This window comes from Mustela putorius, unplaced genomic scaffold, assembly GCF_011764305.1.
Source record: "Mustela putorius furo isolate JIRA1106 unplaced genomic scaffold, ASM1176430v1.1 tig00000224_pilon_pilon_pilon, whole genome shotgun sequence".
Lineage (NCBI taxonomy): Eukaryota > Metazoa > Chordata > Mammalia > Carnivora > Mustelidae > Mustela > Mustela putorius.
Window position 1 is genome coordinate 11,886,061 of NW_025421321.1, and position 22,916 is coordinate 11,908,976.

The 22,916-nt window shown below is 56.1% G+C and overlaps 1 protein-coding gene across 5 annotated transcripts in view; it reads right to left on the reverse strand.

Moving 5' to 3' along the window:
- TTC7A (tetratricopeptide repeat domain 7A) overlaps positions 1-22,916 on the reverse strand; it is a 114,324-nt gene that overhangs the window by 24,261 nt on the left and 67,147 nt on the right. For all 5 annotated transcript variants that reach the window (XM_045077730.1, XM_004753007.2, XM_045077729.1 and 2 more), the window contains 5 exons: positions 21,121-21,238; positions 20,067-20,124; positions 19,030-19,102; positions 17,722-17,882; positions 2,580-2,696 (listed from right to left, as the gene is read on the reverse strand). In XM_045077730.1, the coding sequence (XP_044933665.1) occupies positions 2,580-2,696; positions 17,722-17,882; positions 19,030-19,102; positions 20,067-20,124; positions 21,121-21,238 (527 nt within the window). The remainder of the gene's footprint in view (positions 1-2,579; positions 2,697-17,721; positions 17,883-19,029; positions 19,103-20,066; positions 20,125-21,120; positions 21,239-22,916) is intronic.

Below are 22,916 nucleotides of genomic sequence, written 5' to 3' on the forward strand. Positions count from 1 at the left end.
CTCAGAAAGGTAGCACAGCCTATTGTGCCCATTGCCGCCAGGCGCTCTGCCCAGTTCTGGGGTCGCCCTTGAACCTGCTGCCTGGGAAAAGCTTGGAGAAAGGCCAAGGTGAAAATGGCAGGAGAGAAGGCAAACCAAGTCCTGGGGCCAGAGGCTTCTTCCCTCCACTGGGGCGCCCAGACGTTGGTCCCAGCAAGAATGCCAGGGCCCCGTGCCTGCCATTTAAACTCGGGCTCATGCTGGCCTGAACTTGGGCCTGCTGGTGCACAGCCATTGTGTGGACATTAGAGGAGACCACCCACAAAACACAGTGGGTCCCAGTTGGGGCCTTTCCTCCCCATCCTCTTCCACTCCCGGAGGCACTTGAATGTGGTGCCGAGGAGCCAGAAACACAGGCCACCCCTCCTCAGCTGTGGGACCCTCAGCAAAGCTACTTAGCCCTTCTGAGTCTTAGTTTTCTCATTTTGCTTAGTGTGTGCAGTAATCAGCGGGGGAGGTCGGTCTCACGAGGTTTCCGTGAGGAGTGTGGGAGGCGACAGAGGCAGGTGCCAGGCACCCACAGCCTCTTGTCCCACCTGCTCTCCCAGCCCCTGATGGGGACACTCCAAGGGCTCCAGAAACAGCCCATCTCAGGGACCTTTTGCCACCTGGGTCTAGGCCAAGATATAGCATCGCTCCTGCTCTAAAGAACCTGGCGGCCAGGCAGGAGGGAGCGTCCACGATTAACACTTAGAAAGACCTAGTCCAAGAGCATTGAGATAAAAGGGTCAGAGGCTGGGTGACTGCAGGCTCCGAGAAAGAAGGCATCTGAGCGGGGCCTGAGGGGTGTGAGCTGGCCAGGGTGGAGCAGAGAAGGAGGGCACCTGGGTTGGACAGGTAGGCCAGACCTTCAGGCTGTGGATTCTGGCCTCTGTCCTCAGCTGCCCCAAACCAGATTTCACAAGTTCTAGTTTCTGCTCTGTGGCTCCAGGTTCAGAAAGCATGCTCCCTATTCTGGGGAAAGCCAGGAAGGGTACAGGATCCCGCCCTCTGGTCCTAGCAATGTGACTACAGAGAGCTGGCCTGCCTGAGTCCTACCTGACCTGAGTGGGGAACTGCAGGAGGTTCCCCGAAAGAGGTGCCTGGGGAACCTAGGAGGAGCTCCACTGGGCCCTCATATCAGAGACCAGTGTGTGGGTGGTGATATAAAGCGACCCCAGTGTGATCCTACAGCCCCAGCCCCTGTGAGAACATGGGGCAGCCCCACAGATCTGCTGCCTGGAGGGGGCCCCTATGCCTGGAGGCAGAACACAGCTCGGGGGGACCCCACCAAGGCCTCCTGGATGGGCAGGTAACCAGCCACCCAGCCGATGGGGAGTCCCTGCCGCCTTCAAGGACAGCTCCTCTTTGTAAGGGGAGCCGGACTGCTGACCTGCCAACGTAGCTGCTGCCAGTGAGCAGCTAGCTGTGCAAGGGGCCTCTCAGGGCAGGTCCCCTCACACCAGAGTCTGGGCCTCATCCCCACATCACCCAGCTGCCAGAAAGCTCCCCATTCCCTTTCTGGAAAGTCCCTCACCCCAGAGCCTCCTTCTGGCAGCTTCTACTCACTGGGTCCTGCTCTGCCCTGGAATCTCCCAGGCCTTTCAAAGGCCTTCAAAGAGAGGCAGACCCTACTTTGCCCAGGGATTGCTTTAACCCCCCTGGATTAGCCTGGGGCCCCCTCTGTAAATTTCACCATTAGAGACACATGCCTCTGGGGGACTGCGAAAGCCTTCTGGTCCCTGTGAAAATGCAAACACATCTGTCAGAGGGGGTCTTCCGGGAGAGGACACAGCTAGCAATTTCAGGGAAGGGAAGGGAGTCAGCACCAGAGGACAGGAGGACTATGTGCATGGGCCTGGCACAAAGCCCTTTTTTTGCTTTGGGCTGCACAGTGTCTGAGGGGATTGGAGCAAAGACTTTCAGCAGCTTCAACCTGGACTAGAGTGCCTACTCTGACCCAGGAAAAACCTAGAGCCCAGGCTGGGCGCTATGGTAGGAGACAGGATGTGTGGAGCCGGTGTATGAGTTGGGGAGGGTGGGTGGAGCAGGCCCTTCAGGAACTCAGCTTCCCCCTCCTCTTCTAGCTTCCAAATGGAGCCAGGAAGAAGCGCTGGGCTCAGGATGGCTGGGACTCAGAGTACCCAGGTTCAAGCCCCAGCACTACCATGAAGCAGGTGAGTGACTCTGGAAAATTCTAGAAGGGTCTTGGACTCTCAGTTTCCCTCCTGGGCTGAGGCTAAGATCTGACAGTGTTTAAGATAGGAGCAACCATCCCAGAGCCCGGCCCAGACGCTCAGTAATGACTTCTTCTTACTCCTCTGAACTTCCGCTTCCTGAGATGGTTCTTTCTGTCCTTGCAGAGGACTGTCAAAAAGGTTAAAATTAGCCTTTGGATATGAAAGGCCCCAGGAGCAGTAAGGAGCAGACTCTGATTCAAATACTGTCACCACCCCAGGCATCACAGCCACTCAGCTGTGGGTTGTTGCCTTGGCAACCACCGCCCGCCAATGTGGCCATCCACACCATGGGCAACCCCGGAGACGATGTCGGCCACTCACCCCATCTGGGAGAAGTTGTACAGGGTCTGCCACAGCCGCAGCATCTGTCTGCAGGTCACGAGGGCTTCCTCCGGGCCTTTCAGCACCTGCTCCAGCTTCACCTTGGTGAACATCAGGCTGCAGGGAGGGATGGCAGCAGTTAGCACGCTGCTGCAAGGGCTCCCTTGCCCCTGACTTTTCTCCAGGCTAGGACCCCAAGGCATTCTGCCCCATCACTCTGCCGGTCCCCCACATCCACTTGGCCCCCATCCCAGACCCTCCTGACCAGCCTCTGAAGCACTGTCAAGTGTGGCTACGAGTCTCATTTGTTCCTCCTACCCACACCCACAGCATGCACTGTCCTCAATGACTGTGTGGCCATCCTTGTATTTACACGCTCCCCAGTGGCCCCCATATACAAGAGACAGTCCCAGAAGGCAACTCTTAATCAAGAAATGAAGCTAAGCAAGGAACTGGCAAAGAAAGGGCCCCTAAAAGGCAGAATTCTGCTTTAGACCTTGCCAGCACACAGTAAGTGCTCAGTTAACATCTCACTTGAAGTGCAGACTGTTTGCTGACCCTGGATACATGAGGACAGTCATTAGTCATGTGCTACTTTATCAAAGAATCCTTCACTGGATTTCCTAAAATAGCCAGCTCCCCTTATATGTGCAATAGGCTTAAAGTGCCACCAGATCCTATCTGGTTGTCGTTTAGAACACAGCCACTCTGCAAAGCAAGAGAACCACTTCAGAACCTCTTTCAACTTGAAAACTGGGAGTCTTCTGAGGTCAGGATGGTGTGTGATGTGGGGATGTGGCCCTGATGGGGGCTGGGAGGAGAGGGAAGGGGCTGGCCCCACCAGAAGGCAGACCACAGGAGGGAGGCCAACTGCTTCCTCCCTCTGCCCTGGACACAGCAGAGACCATCAGAACACTGCTCCTCAGAACCAGGGCAGAGGGTCTGGGCATCCTGCATGCCAGGTGTTGGCCCTTCAGTTGTCAGGGAGTCCTCGAGTCCCAGGGGAGGGTGGGTCAAGGCAGCTGGGGTTAGGAAATTCAAGGCAGTGGCCATTTACTAACGGCAGTGGAAGTCCTGGATTCTTTATACCGTGCGTCCTGCCAGCCACCCTGATGCACACCAGCTGCCTGGGCAGCATGTGAACTTGGCTGAGCCACTGAGACCCAAACAAGGCTGTGACTCTGGTTCTCACCGGGTGGGGAGCAGTGAGGCCCTTTTCATCCTGGCATCGCTGTTGGACAAATGCACATGACTGTCAGGCCCTGTACTTGATCACTGCCCGCTGCTTCTGCCGGCCCATCTGAGGCTGGCATGCAGGCCCTCGCAGCGGCTGAGTGTGCTTCCTGTGATCTGAGGCTGCAGGCACCGGATGGGGAGGCCAGCCTCCGCCTGGGAGCTTGCCACTCTGATCTTCTCCCTTACTCGGAGCATCCCCATCCTCCCACTGCTTTCCAGTCTCACCTCTCCATGTTCGTCCCTTCTCAAGTCTGACCTTAAATTCCACCTTCCCAGACGCTGAGGTTGCCTTGTGCCCTTCTTAGAAAATCTGCTAACTGGCTGGCTTACAAGGCCCTGAGGGCAGAAAGCGTGGTCCCCACCGCATGGACTGCACAGGCCCGGGCAGGAATGTGGTCTCTGCATCCTAGTGCAATGAGAACCAGCCTTGCCATCCCTACTCTCCCTTCCCGGATTCTGCAAGTATTAGGCGCCTCCGCTTTAGGAATCTGGAGTAGAAGACACAGTTCCGCCTTCAAGGTAATATATTGGTGCTAAAGATGACACGGTGCCCAGATAATCAGGTAGTTCAGACTCAGTGCAGGGAAGGTAGAGATCAGAGATCCTGCTGGGGCTGGCCTGTGATGAAAAGGAGGGTGGGGTAGGGTGAGGTGGGGTGGGTTGGGAAGGGGCAGGAGCCAGAGGCTGGAGCAGCTGTCCATGAGGAGTGAAAACCCCTTCCTGCAGACTCAGGACACATCCACGCTCAAGAAAAGAACATCCAGGCAGGGCCACTCGGGGCTGGGCTAGGCTGGCTCCCGGGACAGTTCCCTGGGCACACCAGCCCGGAAGCCTTCCCCTGCGATGGCTCCTCCTCAGCTCCTCTCTGCTCGGCCCCTTCCCCCTCCTGTGTCCCCGAGGGCCAGTGTGAGTGGCAGACCGGACCACACCATGTGCCTAGAACATAAGTGACTGCAAGCTGAGCTGGCAGACGGAGACTTCTACCAACACAGGCTGTTATCCTCGTGGCTGCTGACATTCCTTCAGCATGAGTGACCTAGCACGGAATTTCTCAACCAAACCACATCCTTTCTGGGCTGGGGCAAGCGCTCCAACAGTCAGTTACCCTCTGGTCGGATCCTTCCCTCCCGGATCCTGGATCCTGGAGGCTCCAGATTAGCTCCTGAGATTTCCTTAGTCTCACAGCTGAGCACTGCCAAGAGGGATCTTCCTCAACAAAGAACCCTACCCAGACTGTCCGAGACATCAATTCAAGTGCCTTTGCACTGCGACCTTCCATTCCTGCCGCTCCTCCTGGGGCGCCCGTGTGCTGCTCCTACGGGTATTAGCAACAACCTGAATTGGGGGACAAGCTCCTGGACTCATCTGTGCCCTTCTGCACATCATCGCCATTGTTGGGACTCACCCCTTCCCTCCAACTGCCGGCCAGCTCCTAAGCAGAGGTCACCCTCGGACTACCTGTGTGTCCCCATGGCGGCCGTACACATGCCCCTCCAGGATACTCTTCACTGTGTTGTACTTCGTCATCTGCACACCTGGCGGCATGCCTCTAATTCATCGTTGGGCTCCCTCCACTCCTCTGTCGCGGTACAGGACACCCTCCCTATCCTGTATGCCAGGATGCATGGGGGGGCCTGGTTCTTCCCACGACAGTCAGAGAAGCCTGTGAGTGCTGGTGTGTTACTGTGGCTGGTGGGCAACACTTTCCAGCACACATTGGAGGTTCATGGAAAACAGTGCTTCCAGGCAGGGCTTCAGGGAAGCTGCTGGCGATGGGGGCCAGGGGATATGAAGGGCAAGCCTGGGCTCCCCACCCCTTCAGCCAGTCCAGCCTCTGGCAGGCCTGTTTCATATACCAAATGGATCCAAAACATCACCGGAAGAAAGGATTCTGAGACTCTGCAAAAGCCCACTATTTTAATTCGGTGGTTCTAGCCCTCCTCAGAGAAGCTGCAGCATGACCACCCCTGCCCTTCTCTGAATATTCAGGAGTCTTTCCTTAGCACTTAATTACACAATCCATACCTCTAGATATTATCTATTTATACACATTATCTATTTATATATGCTTATCTTTTTTTTGCCACATAGGCTTCTGAGTTCAAAGACACATTCCTATCGAGCGTTTTTAAATTCAGATAATCTAGAAATGGTCTATAGCCAGTCATGCCTACAGATGGTAAAACCATTGTCTATCCTGTCCTGTGTCCTGCCACGCATCCCCCCCAGGGGGGCAAGGACTCATCGTCCAGGGCCCTGCTTCCCGCCGCAGCACGGTCCTCCCTGCCTCTCCAGTGCCTGACACAGAGCTGAGCAGTGTCTACTTAGTTGTGGGGGGAGTTGGGTCGTTACAACCAGCACATTCAGGGTCTCGTGATCTGTGTTAAATCAGAGCTGATTTCTGGCACCACCACGTCCCATGGCTGGGTCCTGCTTAGGAAGGAGGGGAGGACTCTGTTTGCTCAATGCCTCATCACTGCAGAGCAGGCTATGGTGCCTCACAGCAAGCAACATGCTGGCTGAGTCTGTTCTCAGCTGTCTAGAAGCTGGGTTTTAACGGGGCCTGGATGGGACATGAAGCCATCTGGCTTCTTAGAGGACTCAGGGTCTTCCACCTGGAGGACAGTCACCCAGGCAGAGCCGGAAGTCCCACCAAGCAGTGGCCCTGACACAGGAAGACCTAGAACATGGGCATCTGTGGGCCCCCTGACCGCTCCCCGACGGGAGCCACCCTGGGAGAGGAGCGGCCATACTGCTGACCCCACACGGCAATGTCGTTCAGAGCAGACACACACTGGACCGGGGGTGAGAAACCCAAACGGAAGTCCCAGCTCCACTGTCACCCAGCAGGACACGTCACGGGTTCCAGTGACACAGGAGTGACATCTCCCACCAGAGGAACTGCAGTAATCTCTATGCGGCCACTGAGAAACACAGCTGCACCCAGTCCTCAAGCACAGGCCAGCCCTGTGGCTGGGGGCAGGGACCCCCGCCCCCAAGCCACGGGCCTCACAGACCCAGAGGGGTGGGTTCCAGGCCTCGTGCCCTGGAAGGCTCTCAGAAAGCCTCCGTGGCCTGTTTGGCAAGGCAGGTGGTCCTCTGTGTGGATCCTGGGACTTCAGAAGTGTGTCAGAAAGGAAAGGGATGGGAAGGTATGGACGGAGGCCCAGCCCAGCAGGTCCAGGTGAAGCAGCTGCGGCTGAAACCCCTCTTGCAAGCACTTTCCTGTTTGTTAAGCAGTATAGGCCCAAGCGGAATAAACCCGAGGTCTTACAGGACTGAAGGCCCTTCCCACGCCTTGCATCGGAAGGCAGATGTGAAAGTGAGTGTGCTCTCTGGGGAAGGGGAAGGAGCAAGAGTCCATGTAAACACACCATGGGTTCTGTCCCACCCCATGGGGGAGGGCTATGGGAAGGATTCCTGGGTCCTGGATCCACAGCCCAATCCAAGCAGCATGTGTGCCCTGGTCCTTGTAGGGAGGCCCAGGGAGGCCACAAGGCCACTCTCCAGGAGCTCACACCTTCCCTAAGAATGCCACCAGAGCTTGGAGGTCCACACTGGCCACCTCATGTGGCCAGGCTTGGGGATCCCTTAGGCAGTGTCTAAGGGTGTCCCCACCACACACACCTCTACCGTCGTGCTCTGCTCAAGGCGGGGACCGGCCACCTCCCGTGTCACCTGCACCGTCCCGCAGCTGGGGGTACAGACAGGCACTCGACCAGCATGGATAGGGCCAGCCCCTGCTGGACCATGAGGCATCTCAGCCTTGCCAGCGTCTGTCTGCCTCTGGGCCAGCCCTTTTCCTTGAGAGGAAGATGCAGACCAGGGAGGCCGGTGTCTCTGGGTGTTCCCAGAGGACATCTTTGCCCACCTGCCCAGCCGCTCAGGCCAGGGGCTGCTGGAGGAAGTTTTGGGGGGAGGCACGGTTAGCCTGGCATCTGCCGCTTACTCCCTCACTTCCTGGGCCCTGCCTGGCCCCTGTTCCTGGGGTAGGATCAGCCTGCTAATTATTTGTTAAAAGGATTAAGATTTGGAGCCATTCCCATCTGAGGCTCAGACAAATCATTTTTTCCTACTGCCATAGAGATATCTTAGGGTGAGCCTCCTCAAAAGTGGGTGAACATGAGCCCTTCCAAAGAAAATATTTTTTAAAAGAATTATTTTGTAAACAGGATATTTTTGTGAGGACGGCTTGAGCTAAGCAAGCCCTGTCCTGGGGTCAGAGGTTATCTTGTCCATTCTCCTTTTCCAGGAGCCTTGGATCAGTCTCTCCTTTGTGTCCCCCACCGGCTACTCCCCCCAGCACCCTGCTCCCAGTGGTAGGGGAGTACGTGCAGAGCACAGGCAGCTGCAGGAAGGACCTGGGCTGTAAGCACCATCAGTCCATATTTTCCCTTTCCGGTTCCTTTAAACAGCTCCCTATAAAATCACTCAGCACGTACAATAAGCGCCTGAGCACGGCCACAGCTGTCTAGCTGAAGGGCCCACCTCTTGCCCGTGGCTCACTCCCCAGCACACAAGAGCACATCATACTGAAACAGCCGTGGGCACCAGACAAAGCAGGTGCACGCCCAGGCCCCTTCCTAGCAGGTGCCTTCACCTCTCCGGGACAGTAACGGCACCACCCAGGAAGGCTTGCTGGGACGACCAAGGACAACAGAGCCCTATAAAGGCAGCCCTGAGGTACCTGGGTGGGTCAGTTGGTTAAGCAGCTGCCTTCGGCTCAGGTCATGATTCCCTGGTCCTGGGATCAAGCCCCGCATTGGGCTCCCTGCACAGTAGAGCGCCTGATTCTCTCTCTCCCTCTGCCTGCTGCTCTGCTTATTTGTGCTTTCTATCTCTCTGTCAAATAAATAAAATCTTAAAAAAAAAAAAAAAAAAAAGAAAGAAAAAGCTATGTGGCTGGCACATAGCCACCCCACAAGATAGGTCTCCTCAGCTCATGCCATCACTGCCAGTCTTCCCTAGCAGACTCTGTGCCTGGCAGGGACCACGTCTTTCTTATCTTCATATCGACAGACCTGATGTCACTCAACAAATCTTTGTTGAATAACAGAAGGAGTTCAAGCCACAAGGGCTCAAAGAGGCCTGGGGAGCTGTGGGCGTTCCTGGGATCAGAGAAGTCCAAGAGAGGCTGCAGTGTCCCATGGCACTGTCCATTCTTCCTGGTCCCATCAACCCCATGCCACTGGCTCATGCCACTGGTCATCGTGGGAGCCCTCTCCACAGTGGGGGAGGGGATGGCAGCAGGTGTGGCAAATGCACAGAAGGGGGAATTATCTCTTTAAAGGACAGTAATTAGTAATTCCGGCTGATGGCTGTGCCGTGCTATTTTAATGAAGAGTTCTATTTTTACAGAAAACACATAATTGAGTGAAAAAGCAGGCTATTCTTTGAGTCAGGCGGCCACGCCTCTGGAAAGTCTAAGTCCCCGGCCGGGGAGGCCAGAGTCTGCACACCGCATGAGGAAACAGGAAGTGGGCCCCATCCTCCGTGGCCCACGTCTGACTCGGCACTGAAAAGCAGGCTCCACGTGAGGTGACCCAAGTTCAAACCCTGGTTTCCCCTCTAGCCACCGGGTTTCTAAAGCAAGTCCTTTTACCTTCTCAGAACTTTAGTTTTGTATCCCTAAAATGGGAAGGATAGTGTCTGTACACCCAGGGGTGGGGGTGGGGGTGGGGTTGTTCTGTGGAAAAACTGCAGAAAGGCCCAGTAGGGGGCTTGTGCTTCCAGAAGTGCTCCATCCAGGTTTGCCCCACCTGCTGTGGCTGACCCAGCCCCGATCCCACACAGCTGCATACTTATGCCCTCAAAGTGGGAATAATGGGGGTTGTTCATCCTCCCAGGGTCCCTGAGGAGATCAGGACTTAACACATGTGGAGCAGTTCAGAGCCTCCCACAGAGCACGAAGCGGATGCCCCACTCTCCTATTATTATTCTCCAAGCTTGTGGGGTTCAAGCATCTTGGGGCTGTCCAGCCCGCCACCTGGCTTGGGTTCTGGCCTCTGCTCTCTGCCCTGTACCAGCTGTCTGACCTTGAGATACCATCTAGCTCTCCCAGTAGTTTTTTCAAGTAGGAGGGCTGTAAAGAGCAGAAAATAAACACCCCCGAACAAGAAAACAGGGTAAGCGGAGCGAAGACTGGAAGATGTCAACAGCTGTGTGGGGGTCCCTCCTTCCCTCCAGAGCATCGGACTAAACCACTCCCATGGTCTACCCATTTGAGGGTCTAATGGGGATGCTGGGTCTCCAGCAGAGGGGCCCCCACGGGAGGAGGCGGGGGCAGAGCACAGGCCACAGTGTCTGCTCCGGAGAGTGCTTCCACCCACAAGGGGAAGTTCAAACAGAATATCTAAGGCAATCAGGAAACAAACCCAGAAGAGAATCCAGTACTCAATTGAGTAGTTCAGTTTTCCATTTTGACCAACAGGGGTGAGGGGTGGGGGGGCTTCTAGGCAAAATGGAACTAGCAGGCTGGCCTAGCAGGGGTGATGACTTGGAGGTCGGGCCGGAGGCCCAGCTGAGTGCGCTCAGAGGCCCCACCGGGAGGACAGGATGGGGACAGGCTGTCTGGTGGGAGTCACCCCCGCCACCCCCATTCAGGCTGCAGTCACCTGGCTCCAACACCTGGCTCTACCCAGTGGCCCAGGAAGCCAGGTGGGTGCAGGGCAACATAGATTGCACACACTCCTCCAAATTCCACGCCTCTGGGAGACTCCACCAGGGAAAATAACTGGTTGAAGTCAGACACATGCTCTTTGAGGGTATTATTTTAAAGTAACTCCAATAGGAGTGACCTCCCTGAAAGGCAGAGGGCCAGCAGGAAGCCCAGCCTTCTCACCTTCCTAGAGACTAACCCCCAATACGGAAGGGACCCTGACAACAGCTCTTAGCCCTAAAAACCAATGATTTCCTCTTGGGTCTGGGGCAGTAACTGACCTACGGACCCTCATCTTTTGAAGCTCATACTGTTAATTCCTCTTAATTCATTCAAGATGAACTACTTTTGAAGTATTAAACATCAACAGCCAGCAAACTTAGTGCTTCCCGAAATGAGCCCCTCCTTGCTTCAACAGCCCTGGTCCTGCAGGGAGAACAGCCTCAGGGCATTTCTGAGAGCAAGCCTGCACCTAGGCCTTCTTATCTGTACTGACCCAAGGTTGACCTAGCAGGCCTCCAGGCCCTGCTTCTCTCAGCTGCTGCCTAGCTCCAGTTATCTCCAGATGACTCTCCAAACACAAATGCCTGATCTTGAACAGATAAGAACCCAAACCCTGCAGAGCCTTGCCCTGACCATTCAGGAGTGGAAGAACTTCCAGAAAGAAGGCCCCTAGATAGAAGAAAGGTAGGATCCCAGTCCGGTATAAATCACCAAGAAGCAAACACACCTCAGGCTAGGTCTCTATCCTCTGCCCAGTGAGCAGACCCTGGGGACCCAAAGACCACCCACTGCAGAAGGGAGGCCAACCCTGCCTCAGGGGCAAGAATACCCTCTCCCCCTGGGGCAGAAAGGCTTTGTCCTGGGGCTAGGCCACAGTGCCTGCCTCCAGCAAATGTTGTAGGCTGGGAGATCAGGGAGTGAGCATCAGGAAACAAGGAGCTAAAATCACTTCAAAACAAATTAAGAATTCTTTTTTGGGGGGAAAACAAACAAACAAACCACCTGCAAATAATACTCTCCTTTCCTTCTCTTCCCCAAATCAAACAACCTGGGTCATGGACCCTCCTGTGTAAGCCTAAGCAGACTGGCGGCGGGAGACCGAGGCCCCTGACTGCAGTGTCCCACAGAGCAAGATCACAGGAGGCTGCACAGAACCACGGGCAAAGGGAAATGCTGAATGTCAAAGCAGCTTAGCTGATGAGGAACTGACCTTTGGGGAAGAAAGTGCTGGTGCCAGTGATTATGCCTGGCTTAACACTTCCCTCAGCCACAGGGCCTGCAAGTTTAACCCCTGGCTCTTGTCCTCATGGGCGGGGAGAGGGGGGTGCCCACTGCTAGCCAGAAAAGTTTAATGAATCCAGCAAAGCGATAAACTCTGCTCGTGTTAATACCTTTGATTCCAGCCCCTTCACTGGAGTGTTGGTATTTTAAGTGTCTTTTTGATCTATTACAAGTCCTTCATAAGAGCCATCCAATAAACACAGCGGGTTTAAGTCAGAAATGTTAACACAGGCCCGGGACTCTGAGCCTTCTGCCTAGTGGATTGCACCAATCGAAATAACCTGAGAAGAAGGTGAGGCAGCCCAGGTAGATCAGACAGGTGCCCTTGAGGCCATAGTTAGCCTCAACCAGAACCAGCCAAGGTCTGGCCCCAGCTAGCCTAGTTATCAGCTCAAACATTTTCCAAAACAGCCTAGGTTTCCTGGGGGAGATGGCTGTGCCGATAGTTTGTTTACACAGGGCGAGCTCCAGCTTGTGGAGAGGGCCGTATTATTCCTGCGTTGAGAGAAGGGGGGTATCCCCCCCCAGGTTCTGACACACCTTCCCCTAGGATCTTCTAATTCCCCCGGGAACCTGGGCTGGCCTAGGCAGAAACTCCCAAAAGGGCCTAACGGGACCCCCCAAGGGTGGGGTGGGAGGAGGTGGTCTTGCCCGGTGCCTCCTCTGCCACCCGCCAGTCCACCCCTGGTCTGGGTTTTTCAAACCCAGTCTGGCAGGCTGCCAGGTCTGGGTGGGGGCAGTGACTGACAGGCTGGTTATTGGAAAGCTCCCATCATGAAGCCGAGGAATTTTGTTTGGTTACCATGGTGACCTTCACTACAAGCGCACTGACTAAAGCACAAGGAATCTGTTACCTAAAACCAGTGCCCCTGGAGCCCCAGCTTCAGGAGCCATGCTTATCAGTGGCCTGTACCCCTTGACCCCATATTCCTGCCCCTCCCCGGCGGAGCCTCCCAGCTGCCTCCGGCTGCCGTGCTGGGACTTGTGCAGGCGGCTCCCAGAGCTTGCACACGACCAGACCACGCACGTTCCGCTGTGGGGCCTGGCTTGGAAACCAGCTCTAAATAGGGAGTCTGCTGCCCCCCTGAGGCCCCCTGCAGGCCGGCCAGCACACGTGTCCAGGGCTTAGTGGGAAGCCCGCAGGATTTCAGGAAGCTGTGCAGGGTGTCTGGTTGCCCGGTGCCAGGTTCACACTGTCCCCACGGGGACATCAGTCTCTGCTTCATCACGTTTCTGCCTTTTAAACTTCTGCCTTTTAAGCCCAAGCTCCGTTCACTCAAGTTCATCCTGCAGCATGGAAATCAAGGTATTCTGTGCTGTGTTTTCTAATCCCTGAATTGCAAGGGATTTTCCGAAGTTCGGCTCCACAAGGGCTGGGTTTCTCTCCAGGAGTCATCTGCCTGCCTGGAGGAATGGTGGCCTCCCTTGGGCACAGCTAAGGAGCTCCCACACCTCTCACGGGGCTTCCTGCCTAGGCTTGTGCCTCCTGGGCCGGCAGGAATGGCGCCCTCCTCCAGCTCAGTGCCTTTCAAGCACCCTGCCCACAGCGGTCCCACGCTATGGTCCCACACTGCGGGTGTGCTGCCTTCCAGACACCCCGCTGCCCTTGAACATGCTTCTAAACCGACTGCAAGACTTCTTTTTGTCTGAGTCTCACCACAGGACTCGGAGGCAGGACAGATGTCCGTGTCTGGTATTTGAGAAAGCTTCTGGAAGTGGCACAGGAGACAGACAGCATGACCCACTGTGACCCTCATGTGGGGATAAGCTCGCATGGAAAGGGCTCCATTCCACCCACTGGCCTGCCCCCTGCACTCCCATGCCCCGTGCCTGGCTCCCTCCACCCTCAACACTAGCCTGCCAGCCTCTTCCCTCACTAAGACAGCCTCTGGGAGCCAACGCACGCACAGGTTCTGCAGAAGAGAAGAGCCCCTGAAAAGCCTCAACCCGTTAGAGCAGCCTTGGGGGGCTCCCGGTGGCATACGGAGCTCAGGCTCTCACATGGAGACCTCACTGGGGACACAGAGGCCAGGGTAAAGGGGTTTTGATTTTTTTTTGTTGTTTGTTTTGCTGCCATGGTATTGACGGGACCAGCAGGTGAATTATCTGCTGTGACAACAGCTGGGGCCACACGCAGCTTGTTCTTGGCACAGGGAGCAGCTGGAGGAGCAGAGCTCAGGCTCCAGGGAAGGGCAATGACATTTTTCAGTGATCCCTGGCCGGTAATGGGCTCAATGACATTTCCTGCTAATCCACGGGTTTCTGTACTCTGCCATCCCATCTGTGGGGACTGGAACTGCCTTATTCACAAAGAGCTGTGGTCAGGCTCTATGGTCACACCAACAGAGCTCTGTGGCCTGTGGATTTTCCACACCCACTCCCAACCTCCTAGATATAGGTATTTTTTTAAGGGTTTTTTTTTTTTAAGGTAACAGAAATGTATTATCTCACAATATAGGAGGACAGACAAGACATATATAAATATATATATATATATATATATATTTTTTTTTAAAGTTAGTTTTGCAGTCTTTTAGGGCTGGCTCCAATCAAGACAGAGGTCCTCATGACCTTCCAAGGGAGGGACTCATGGTGGCTTCGAGATAAAGAGTCTGCCCCTGTTTCTCTATCCCTACTGTCCCCACATGGGCAGGCTTTGCAGAGCAAGGCACCTCAGAGAATGGGATGCTCGGGTCCCCAGGCCTTTCTGCAGTGACATAAACCAGAAGAACCCTAGGGATGGTACTCAAACACTTTCCCTTCTTGGGTTTGAACCTCAGAGAGGTCTCCCTACTGCCAGCCCCATGGCCGGAGCTCCTGATGCCCTGGCAGTGACCTTGTGGTGTCTGGATGGAGCCATTCTGTTCTCATGCAGAACCCACCCCTTTAGAAGGCTTCTGCCAGCAGAAGTAGGGACACAGCTGACACAGAGTGGCATGGATATCCTACAGATCAACCAAGCACACAGTCTGAGCCAGGGAGGGGCCTATCACCTGTTTTGGGTTTAGGGTCCCATAGATGATCTGGTGAAAGCCATCTCCCTGGACACAGTAGCATAGGCACAACTGTTACGGTTCAGGTCTAGGCATTCTTGGTGGCCTAGAAGCACACCCATGGGCCTCATGACCGGGAGTCCCCAACCTCCCCAAGGACCACGTCTCCCCACCCTCCGCGACGACACTTTCAGTGAGTGAAGCCTCTGGTGAGGGAGTTGGCCCCTGAGTAAGGTGAGGGCGGGAAAGGGGGAAGCACCCGTGAAAGGCAGGGCATACATACTACTGATGAGGGGGTGAAAGACTGGGGAGAAGAGGGGCTTCTTCACCTAGCCCCAGAGCCCAGGGGCAGGAGGCGCCTCCCCTGAGGTAGGCTAGGGGTTGAGGGAGAGCCAGAACGCTGCCCTCCAAACCCAGCTTCCCCACCCTACACACCGTGGGCTCCAAGCAGATTTTCAAAAAGTGCCATTAGCCTCCCCACCTTAGGCCAGGGGACATGATTCTGTCAGCAGAAAGCTTCAACCCAAAAGCTGGGAAGAAACACTGCATCGAGATGCCAAATGCTGGAACAGGAGGGCCCTTAGGGGACTGGGGGCCTGAGGAAGGGCCAGGTGGGCAGTAAGAGAATTCCCTGTGCCACTTCCTTCAGGACAGCTCTGTCCCCCTCTGCTCCCAGCCTCCACTGGCAGGTAACACTGCACTTGGGAAAAGGACTTGCTCATTAAACAACGTCAGATGCCAGGCCCGGACTCTTTCTTATGACACACACTCTGACCTGGGCCAGGGCCAGGACCCCTTCCCACTCTAGGAGTCTAAGATTCTCCTCCGCAGGGGCACCTGGGTGGCTCAGTGGGTTACGCCTCTGCCTTTGGCTCAGGTCATGATCTCAGGGTCCTGGGATGGAGCCCTGCATCGGGCTCTCCGCTCAGCGGGGAGGCTGCTCCACACACCCCCCCAACTCTCTGCCTGCCTCTCTGCCTACTTGTGATTTCTCTGTCAAATAAATAAAATCTTTAAAAAAGAAAAAATTCTCCTCCGCACAGTTTTTGTCTCCATCAAGCCTAACCGACAATGGAGTAAACACACACACACATGCACACACCTGTGTGCACACACGCACACGCACACAAGCACATGCATGGCTGGCAGCAGATAGTGGGTCAGACTCTGCCTGACGCTCATGAGAGTGGAGCTTGGAAAAAAGTGATGTCATTGGTACTGGAAGAGGAGGGCCTTTGTCCTTTGTGTATTTTCACTGAAGGTAAAAAAATAAACTTCTACACAGTAGGTAATGCTGTACTGTGCTTGGGATTAATGAGACAAGGGAACTCATCTCTTGGCCACATACACTATTTTATCTGTGTTTTAGTATTCCCTAAGCTATCTGCCTTTTCAAGTGAACGGATTTCACTTTCAATTTCAGTAATCTCCCAAATGCAGGGCTGAGGCTGAGGGTCAGGTCCAGCTCCTCAACACTAAGGACGGGCTCTGTAGAGTTGGCCACGCAGCAGCTCTTCTTACTCCTGGCCCATGGGCAGCTGAGCCCCACTGGAGACAGGATGGCAGGAGGACAGGAAGGGTTAGGAGTCAGAGTGGGCACAGGGTCAGTGTGGACTAGGAGCAGTGGGGCTGACCTGCAGGGGGAACGCCCGCCCTTGGCTTTGTGCACTGGGGCTGCTCTTCAATGGGGCACGCTGGGAGCTTACCGTAAGGGCTCCCTGCTGCTCCCAAAACACACTTCTTGAGCCTTGGTGAGGCCAAAGTCATCCTGCAAGGTTTGCAGGCAAAGCTACCCATAGCATCCTCTGAAGGAGGCCAAAGGCCCAGGAAAGCCAGCTCTGCTGCCAGTGAGTTGGGGATGGACAGAGGAGATGCCCAGGCCCCCCACATGAAGGGAACCTCCTTTGGCTGGGTCAGCTGCGGCTTCCCTTTATCAGCTAACATGGCTGCAGCACCCACCAGTTTCCCCTGATTCTTTGTGAGCCTGTCTTCATTGCCAGTGTAAGTCTCCCATCCAGTGAGCTGGCACTGCGCTTCTTTCTGCTCTCCAAAGCAAGACAGCCTTGGCTGTGCTAAATAGACCTGAAGGGGGAACATGGTGGGAATAGGGATGCTCCAGCGCCCATCATCCTGGCCTCCCAGGATCAAGGGAACAAGATCTATTGTCCCCAGTATCACATGCCTTAGGGAAGAGAACAGAAAACAAAAGATGACCGACTTCCTTACTTCCTCCTGCAGAGCCACACACCTTCCTGCCACAGCTGGCCCAGCATGTCTTCTGTTCCCCAGTGTCCTGACTGGGTGGCAGTGGGTCCTCTGTGTCTAGGTGGGGGCAGGAAAGTCTGACCCTGCCACACCCACCATGGCCTGGGCCAAATGATCGTGAACCCTGCTCCAAAGAGAGGGGCCCTTGGGCAGTGTGACCTGGTTGAGGGGGGCAGATATGGAGCGCCAAGGATGGAGGGAGAGGCCAGGACTGCTCAGGAAGGAGGGAACCCCTTTCTCCCAATGTCTGTGACCTGCCTAGGGGCAGGGAGGTGGTTCACTGGGCCTCTGCCAGTCCAGCCAGAGTGAGCAACTCACCCTGAACTGGCTGGGCCAGGGTTATGATTAGGTTACACAAGCAGTGTCCCTGTGTGGCTCAAACACAGAGCCCAAGGCGAGGTGGAAGCAGCTCCAGCACGTGCATGTGAACACAGTCTCCCCTGGGGTCCCTGTTCCCCCTAGAGCCTGTGGCTGTAGCATGGAGCTCACCACTCACGCCACCCTCCCCCCATGTCTCCAGGCACAGAATGACAGAGCCTTCTCTGACCCCATGGGGCCTGCCCCCCTCCATCCTCCAGCCAAGGGCTGTGCATGCAGTTGGCACTTAATCAGTGTGCGCCGGCTGGCTATGTGGCAGGGTGGGGGCGCGCACGGGCACCAGTGTCTGCGGCAGGCCGGCCCCTAGCCGTGTCCACAGGGAACTCACTTGAAGTTCTCAGGGTACTCTGTGATGGCCATGTTGATGACGTCCAGGGCGTGCTGGTAGTACTTCTGGGCAGAGAAAAGGAGGGCCAGCAGGTGGAGGGCATTGGCATCATCCCCGCACACTTTCAGGGCCTCCTGCAGCTGCTCCATGGCGCTGGAGATCTGCCCGAGAAGACAGCGGGCTTAGCAACCTTCTCCACCCAACCTCCCCCCAGGATTCCAGGGCTAGTGCCGGCCAATGAGGGCAGAGCAGACTCAAGTGAGACCCTGGGCCTTGGGTGCAGTGCTCTGACAAGAACACATGGCCCAAAGTACTGTGGCGAGAGGGTGCTATCATCCCAGGTCAGGCTTGGGAATAAAGAGGCAGGTTCATGGTGCAGCACAGAGGACCTGGGTGGGTGTGGGGGCTCCAAGGAGGCCAGCCCGGTCCCTTTGTGCAGAGCCAGAGGGGGCCTCTCCGCACCTGTCCGTGCAGGGATGGAGGTCAGCACTCAAACGCCCCTTCCTGCTCAGAGGCCCACCTTGGCAAGAGCTGCAGCTCTGGGGTCGGCAGGGAGGTGGTGGGGAAATAGAAGCTGGCCCTGCCACTTCTTCGCTAGAGTCATCGGTTGACCTCTCTGAGCTGCCGTTCTTAGCTACAAAGTGAGGAGGGCAGTCCTGCCTGTGCCAGGAGCTGAGAGGGTAGGATGACATGAGAGAACATTCTGCCCAGTTCTGCACATGTGTGAGATGTGCCTATCCCTCCTCAAGTCCCCAGAGCCCAGGCAGCCTCAGAGCAGTAATACACTGCCTTCTCATCCAGAGGCTTATCATGAACTTGACTGGCAAGAGAAGCACCGGCGCTTTTATGGAGGGTGAAAACTACAGAGCTCTCAGGTATGTGCACCCGTGTTCTTCGGAGCACCAGAGCAGAGTGCTGCTCCTTGAGGACAATGGCAGAGAGGTACCAAGAGCCTCACCCCGGACCTGGAAGTGGAGCCTCGTGGGGAAAGGTTGGTGGAAGGTGAGGACCTAAATGCTTCCTGCAGTCACTCAGCAATGTCTAAGGAGACCGAACCCTTCAAGGGGCCTCGAGGGCCAAGATTAATCCCTTCCTGGGTGGCCCCATGGGCTTTACCACATTTTCTGACTTAATCCTCACTGGGTCCCTCAGAGATGCAGGGCGAAGGGACTCATGTAACAGATGAGAAAACAGGGATTCAGAGAGGTCAAGTCCTTGCAAAGGGTCACGTGGCTGGGCAAAGCAGTGGTAGCAGGAGCAACTCCACAGCCCTCAGGGACCTGGGAGTTAGGAATTGCGACAACCCACCTGGCGGACAAGGGCCAGCTGCAGCGAGACATAGAGGATGACTTGGGGGTCACCGGGCGCCAGCTGCTGGGCTCTGTATGGGGAGAAGGAGTGACAGGTCAGCGAGCAAGGACTGGGCACCCTGTGTGTGCCATGGGCCTCCAGCATGCCAGCCCTGGGCTGTGTTCTACAGGGAGAAATGTCAGGGGTTCTCAGAGGTTGCCCAGTGGGGGAGAATGGTGGTGGCAGCCTGTGGGCAGCAGGCTCCCAGTGAGCTGGCCAAGGCCCTGTGATGGCCTTAGACAGAGCCTGGAGCCTGACCTCTCCTCTGCAGGACAGAAGGGAACAGCCCTGCCGTTGGAGAGGCTGTGAAGGGCCTCTCTGGGACAGAAGCCTGGGGAATGAAGAACTGGCCCTGGTAGCTCCACAGGCATTGGCTCAGATGGGACTCTGTCACCTCCCTGGGTTCAGGAACAACGCGGCCAGGCCAGAGTGGGGCTGGATGTGCTAGTATGTTCCCATAAAGGTAGCACGAGATGTCTAGCACCGCCTACAGGCTAGCATCTTTCACAGCAGTACTGGGGAAGGGTTTCTCTGGCATCCCCCTCCCTTCCTCCCTCCAGCACCCTGGATGCCAGGAAATGTCTGTGAGGACAGCATGGGGGCTCCTTACAGCCCTCAAGTCAGTGAAGGGCTGGCAGGAGGCAAACACCAATTTTGAGTCCCTGCTACACTTAAGGTGCATTCGCGAGGTGCTTCTCTAGCTCTATCTCACAGAATTCTCACAACAGTCATGGGCTGATTCCCGGGTTAGAGCCCTGAGCTGCAGCGGGGAGGAGTCTGGGGGCAGTCTGCCATCACTGGAGGGCTCAGCCCACCCACCCCACCTCACCCCAGAGGCCTGTCCCCACTTCCCACATGAGCTCTCAGAGCCTTGGCTTCCTGGTCAATAAAATGGGGCCTGAAACCTTCAGTCTGCCTCCAGCAAGGGGTCCAGGGAGATAAAGCGTGTGAGTGTGCCACCTGGTGCCTCTGCTGGGCCGGTGGTCCCCCCTCACCTGTCCAGGGTCTGTAATGCTTTCCGGTGCAACTCGTCTTGCTTGGATTTCAGAGTCGCTGCAGAAGAGAAGACAAAGATTGAGCTGTGAGGGGTTGCCAGACCAGCTCTGCCCCATCCCGGGCACGTGAGCCCTGGCCAGCAAATGCTTGCATTCAAGCAGTCTCTGTGGGATGGTGTGGGGCGTCCGCTTGGCCCCAGCTTCCCAGTGTGTGCCTTAGCATACCAGCTCCTTTCACCTCTTTGTCTTCTCTGCTACCTAACCCTTGAGAGACAGCCTCCAGGGGCTGATGCCTGCTTCCGGGGGCTTCCTTACTCACAGGACTCTGCTTTTGTAACCATTTTAACAATATTTCAGTGTTAAAATTTAATGGCAGGCGTTTGAAGCCTTAGGTGCACACTGAACCACCTGGTAAGCTTTAAAATGACTGTCAACCAGGCCCCAGCCCAGCCCTGGTCAGATTACTCTTCCACGTTTAGTCTGAATGGGACACCATCTCTCCCCTTCCTGCAAGCATAGAGAAGTCGGTGACTGCCTCACTGATGAGGGCACACGTGGCTGAGCGGGCAGGGTTCGGGAAAGAATGCCAGGCTCAGGGCAGCAAGAGTCGAATCCGTCCTCCAAACACAAGTATTTATTAAGCCCGACTGTGTACCCAGCGCTGCCCCACGTGTCAAGGGAGGTTTAAAAGATCCCAGAGGGACACAGCAGTGCTGAGGTAAGAGCAAAGCAGAATTCAGACACCCCGTGGGGTCCAGGCGGGCAGCGTATTACAGACTGCGAGCACCGAGAGTTCCAGAGGCGGGCAGCAGCTCTGCCAAGGGGCTGGGGCCACGCCTGGAAGGAAGCGCCCATGAAAAACGCATGTGTGAGAGTGATGAAGTCTGGTAAAAGAGTAGAAATGGGACTGAGTTGTGTGTGAGTGTGTGTGTGTGTGTGTGTACTCGAGGGAGATGTGCTGGGTGGTGGGGTGGGCACTGGTGGGAAGAGATGCCCGAGGGGCCCCTGAGAGGCCTGACCCCCCAAGCAGAGGCTCTGAGGCCCCAGCACTCACCATCAGTGGCCTGCAGGCTGTAAGTGAGGCCCAGTGCCAGGTAGCCCTTGGCAAGGAATTCCCCGGCTTCCTCCCCGAGGTTGATCACCATCATGGCAAAGCGCTCTGCGTCCTCCAGCTGCAAAGAGGAGAGGCACAGTTCACTGGGAGGGCCTTCCTGGCCCCGGCATGCCAGAGGTGCAGTCACCAGCCTGGGACACGCAGAGCCACAATTCCTCACGTGTGAGCAGCACGATCATAGGCCAGGTGCCTTGTCTGAGACCACACCACCACTAGGTGGAAGAAATAAGGCTATTTCCTATAGCAGCAACTCCCTAGACCTCTCCCCTGCAATCCAAGGGGCTGTGCTCCACATCACAGGGTGGTAGCTCTCACAGGAAACAGCTTCCCTCGCCCTAAACAGCCTAGCTCCCTAGAGCTTACTCTGCCAAGAGTAGGGACCCAGGACCGGCCCAGTCTGTGACAGCTCCTTGCACCATCTGGTCTCCGTCTGTGCCTGCCCTGTGCAGCAAAGAGAGGGAAGCCGGGGCCGGGGGGCAGGCAGGGCCCTGGGACTGGTCTTGGGGACACCACCAACCCTGCAGAACAGGCAGGCTGCCTCTGGCTCTGTCTGCGAGCTCGCTCCCGGACACAGGGAGCTCAAACTTTTCAGGGGAAAAAGGCCTGAGGTTGTTTTTGTCCTGGGAGCAGGAAGAACTGTTCCAGTTGGAAAGGGGCCAGTGGGCGCAGATCACGTGTGCATATACCATCACACACGTCATGTGACACAAAGAAGGACACACACAAGGCAGCCCTCTCAAGCCATCTGGGGCACCTAAAGCAGTCAGGCCAGTCAGGGAGGCGGGAGACAGCTGAGGGTCTCTGCCATGCCCACTCATAGCCCACAGGCCTCTAAGATGCCCTCCTCCTCCTCCCCAGCCCAGGAATGTCACCTGTCCATTAGTCTGGCACAGCAGTGTATTAGTGTTAGCGTCACCGAGAACAAGGACTGGCATACCCCAAAGGCCCACTGAAACCCAGATGTCACGGCCCACTGTGGGGGACATCTTGCCTCCGGCAGAGGCCCATCAGGGAGTTACCTTCAACCGAGGAGTTAAATTCAAACCCAAGTTGGCTCCTGGCCTTCACGCCAGTGTTGTTCCTGGCTACCCCACCCTGGAAGGAGAGGGTTCAGCTCTGCACATCTTGTGGCCTGACCACTGGCCACAGCCGGGATGCCGGTAGCCCTTCCAGCCCTGGGATGTGGAGCTGAGACCCCAAGACAGAGGCCATCGGCAAAGGGGATTTGGGTATGCCTGCCCTCTGCACACACCTATGGGAAGCCCTGTGCAGGAAAAGGGCTGAAGGAGCAGAGAGCCCACCATGCGGGGAGGGAAACAACAGAACCAAAACACGAGGAAGCAGAGCATATGACTTGACAGCCCAGACAGCGATGGGGCAGTGGGGGGCAGGTCAGGGGGTACTGAATCCCTCTGAGGCCTGTCTGCCGGCATGATACGTGCCGACGAGGGCAGCATTCCAGCCCCATCATGCTGCTGCTCTGCTTGCTGGTCTGGGCAGTGGGCCACCTCCAGTCTGGGGAAGCTGGTCACTGAGAGGAACAGGGAGTCTAAGGACCTAAGCTCTGACACGATCATGCCCCAGATCTCAAGGTCTTGGGGAGGCCGTAGCTTAGGAAACCTGTCCACTGCCTGCTGCCCAGCCTCCGCCAGCCAGGCAGGCCGAAAGCTGGAGCGGCTAAGATCAGTGTCCGGTGGCACCTGGCCCAGCGGGACCTGGAGCAGTGGGGGCGGGGG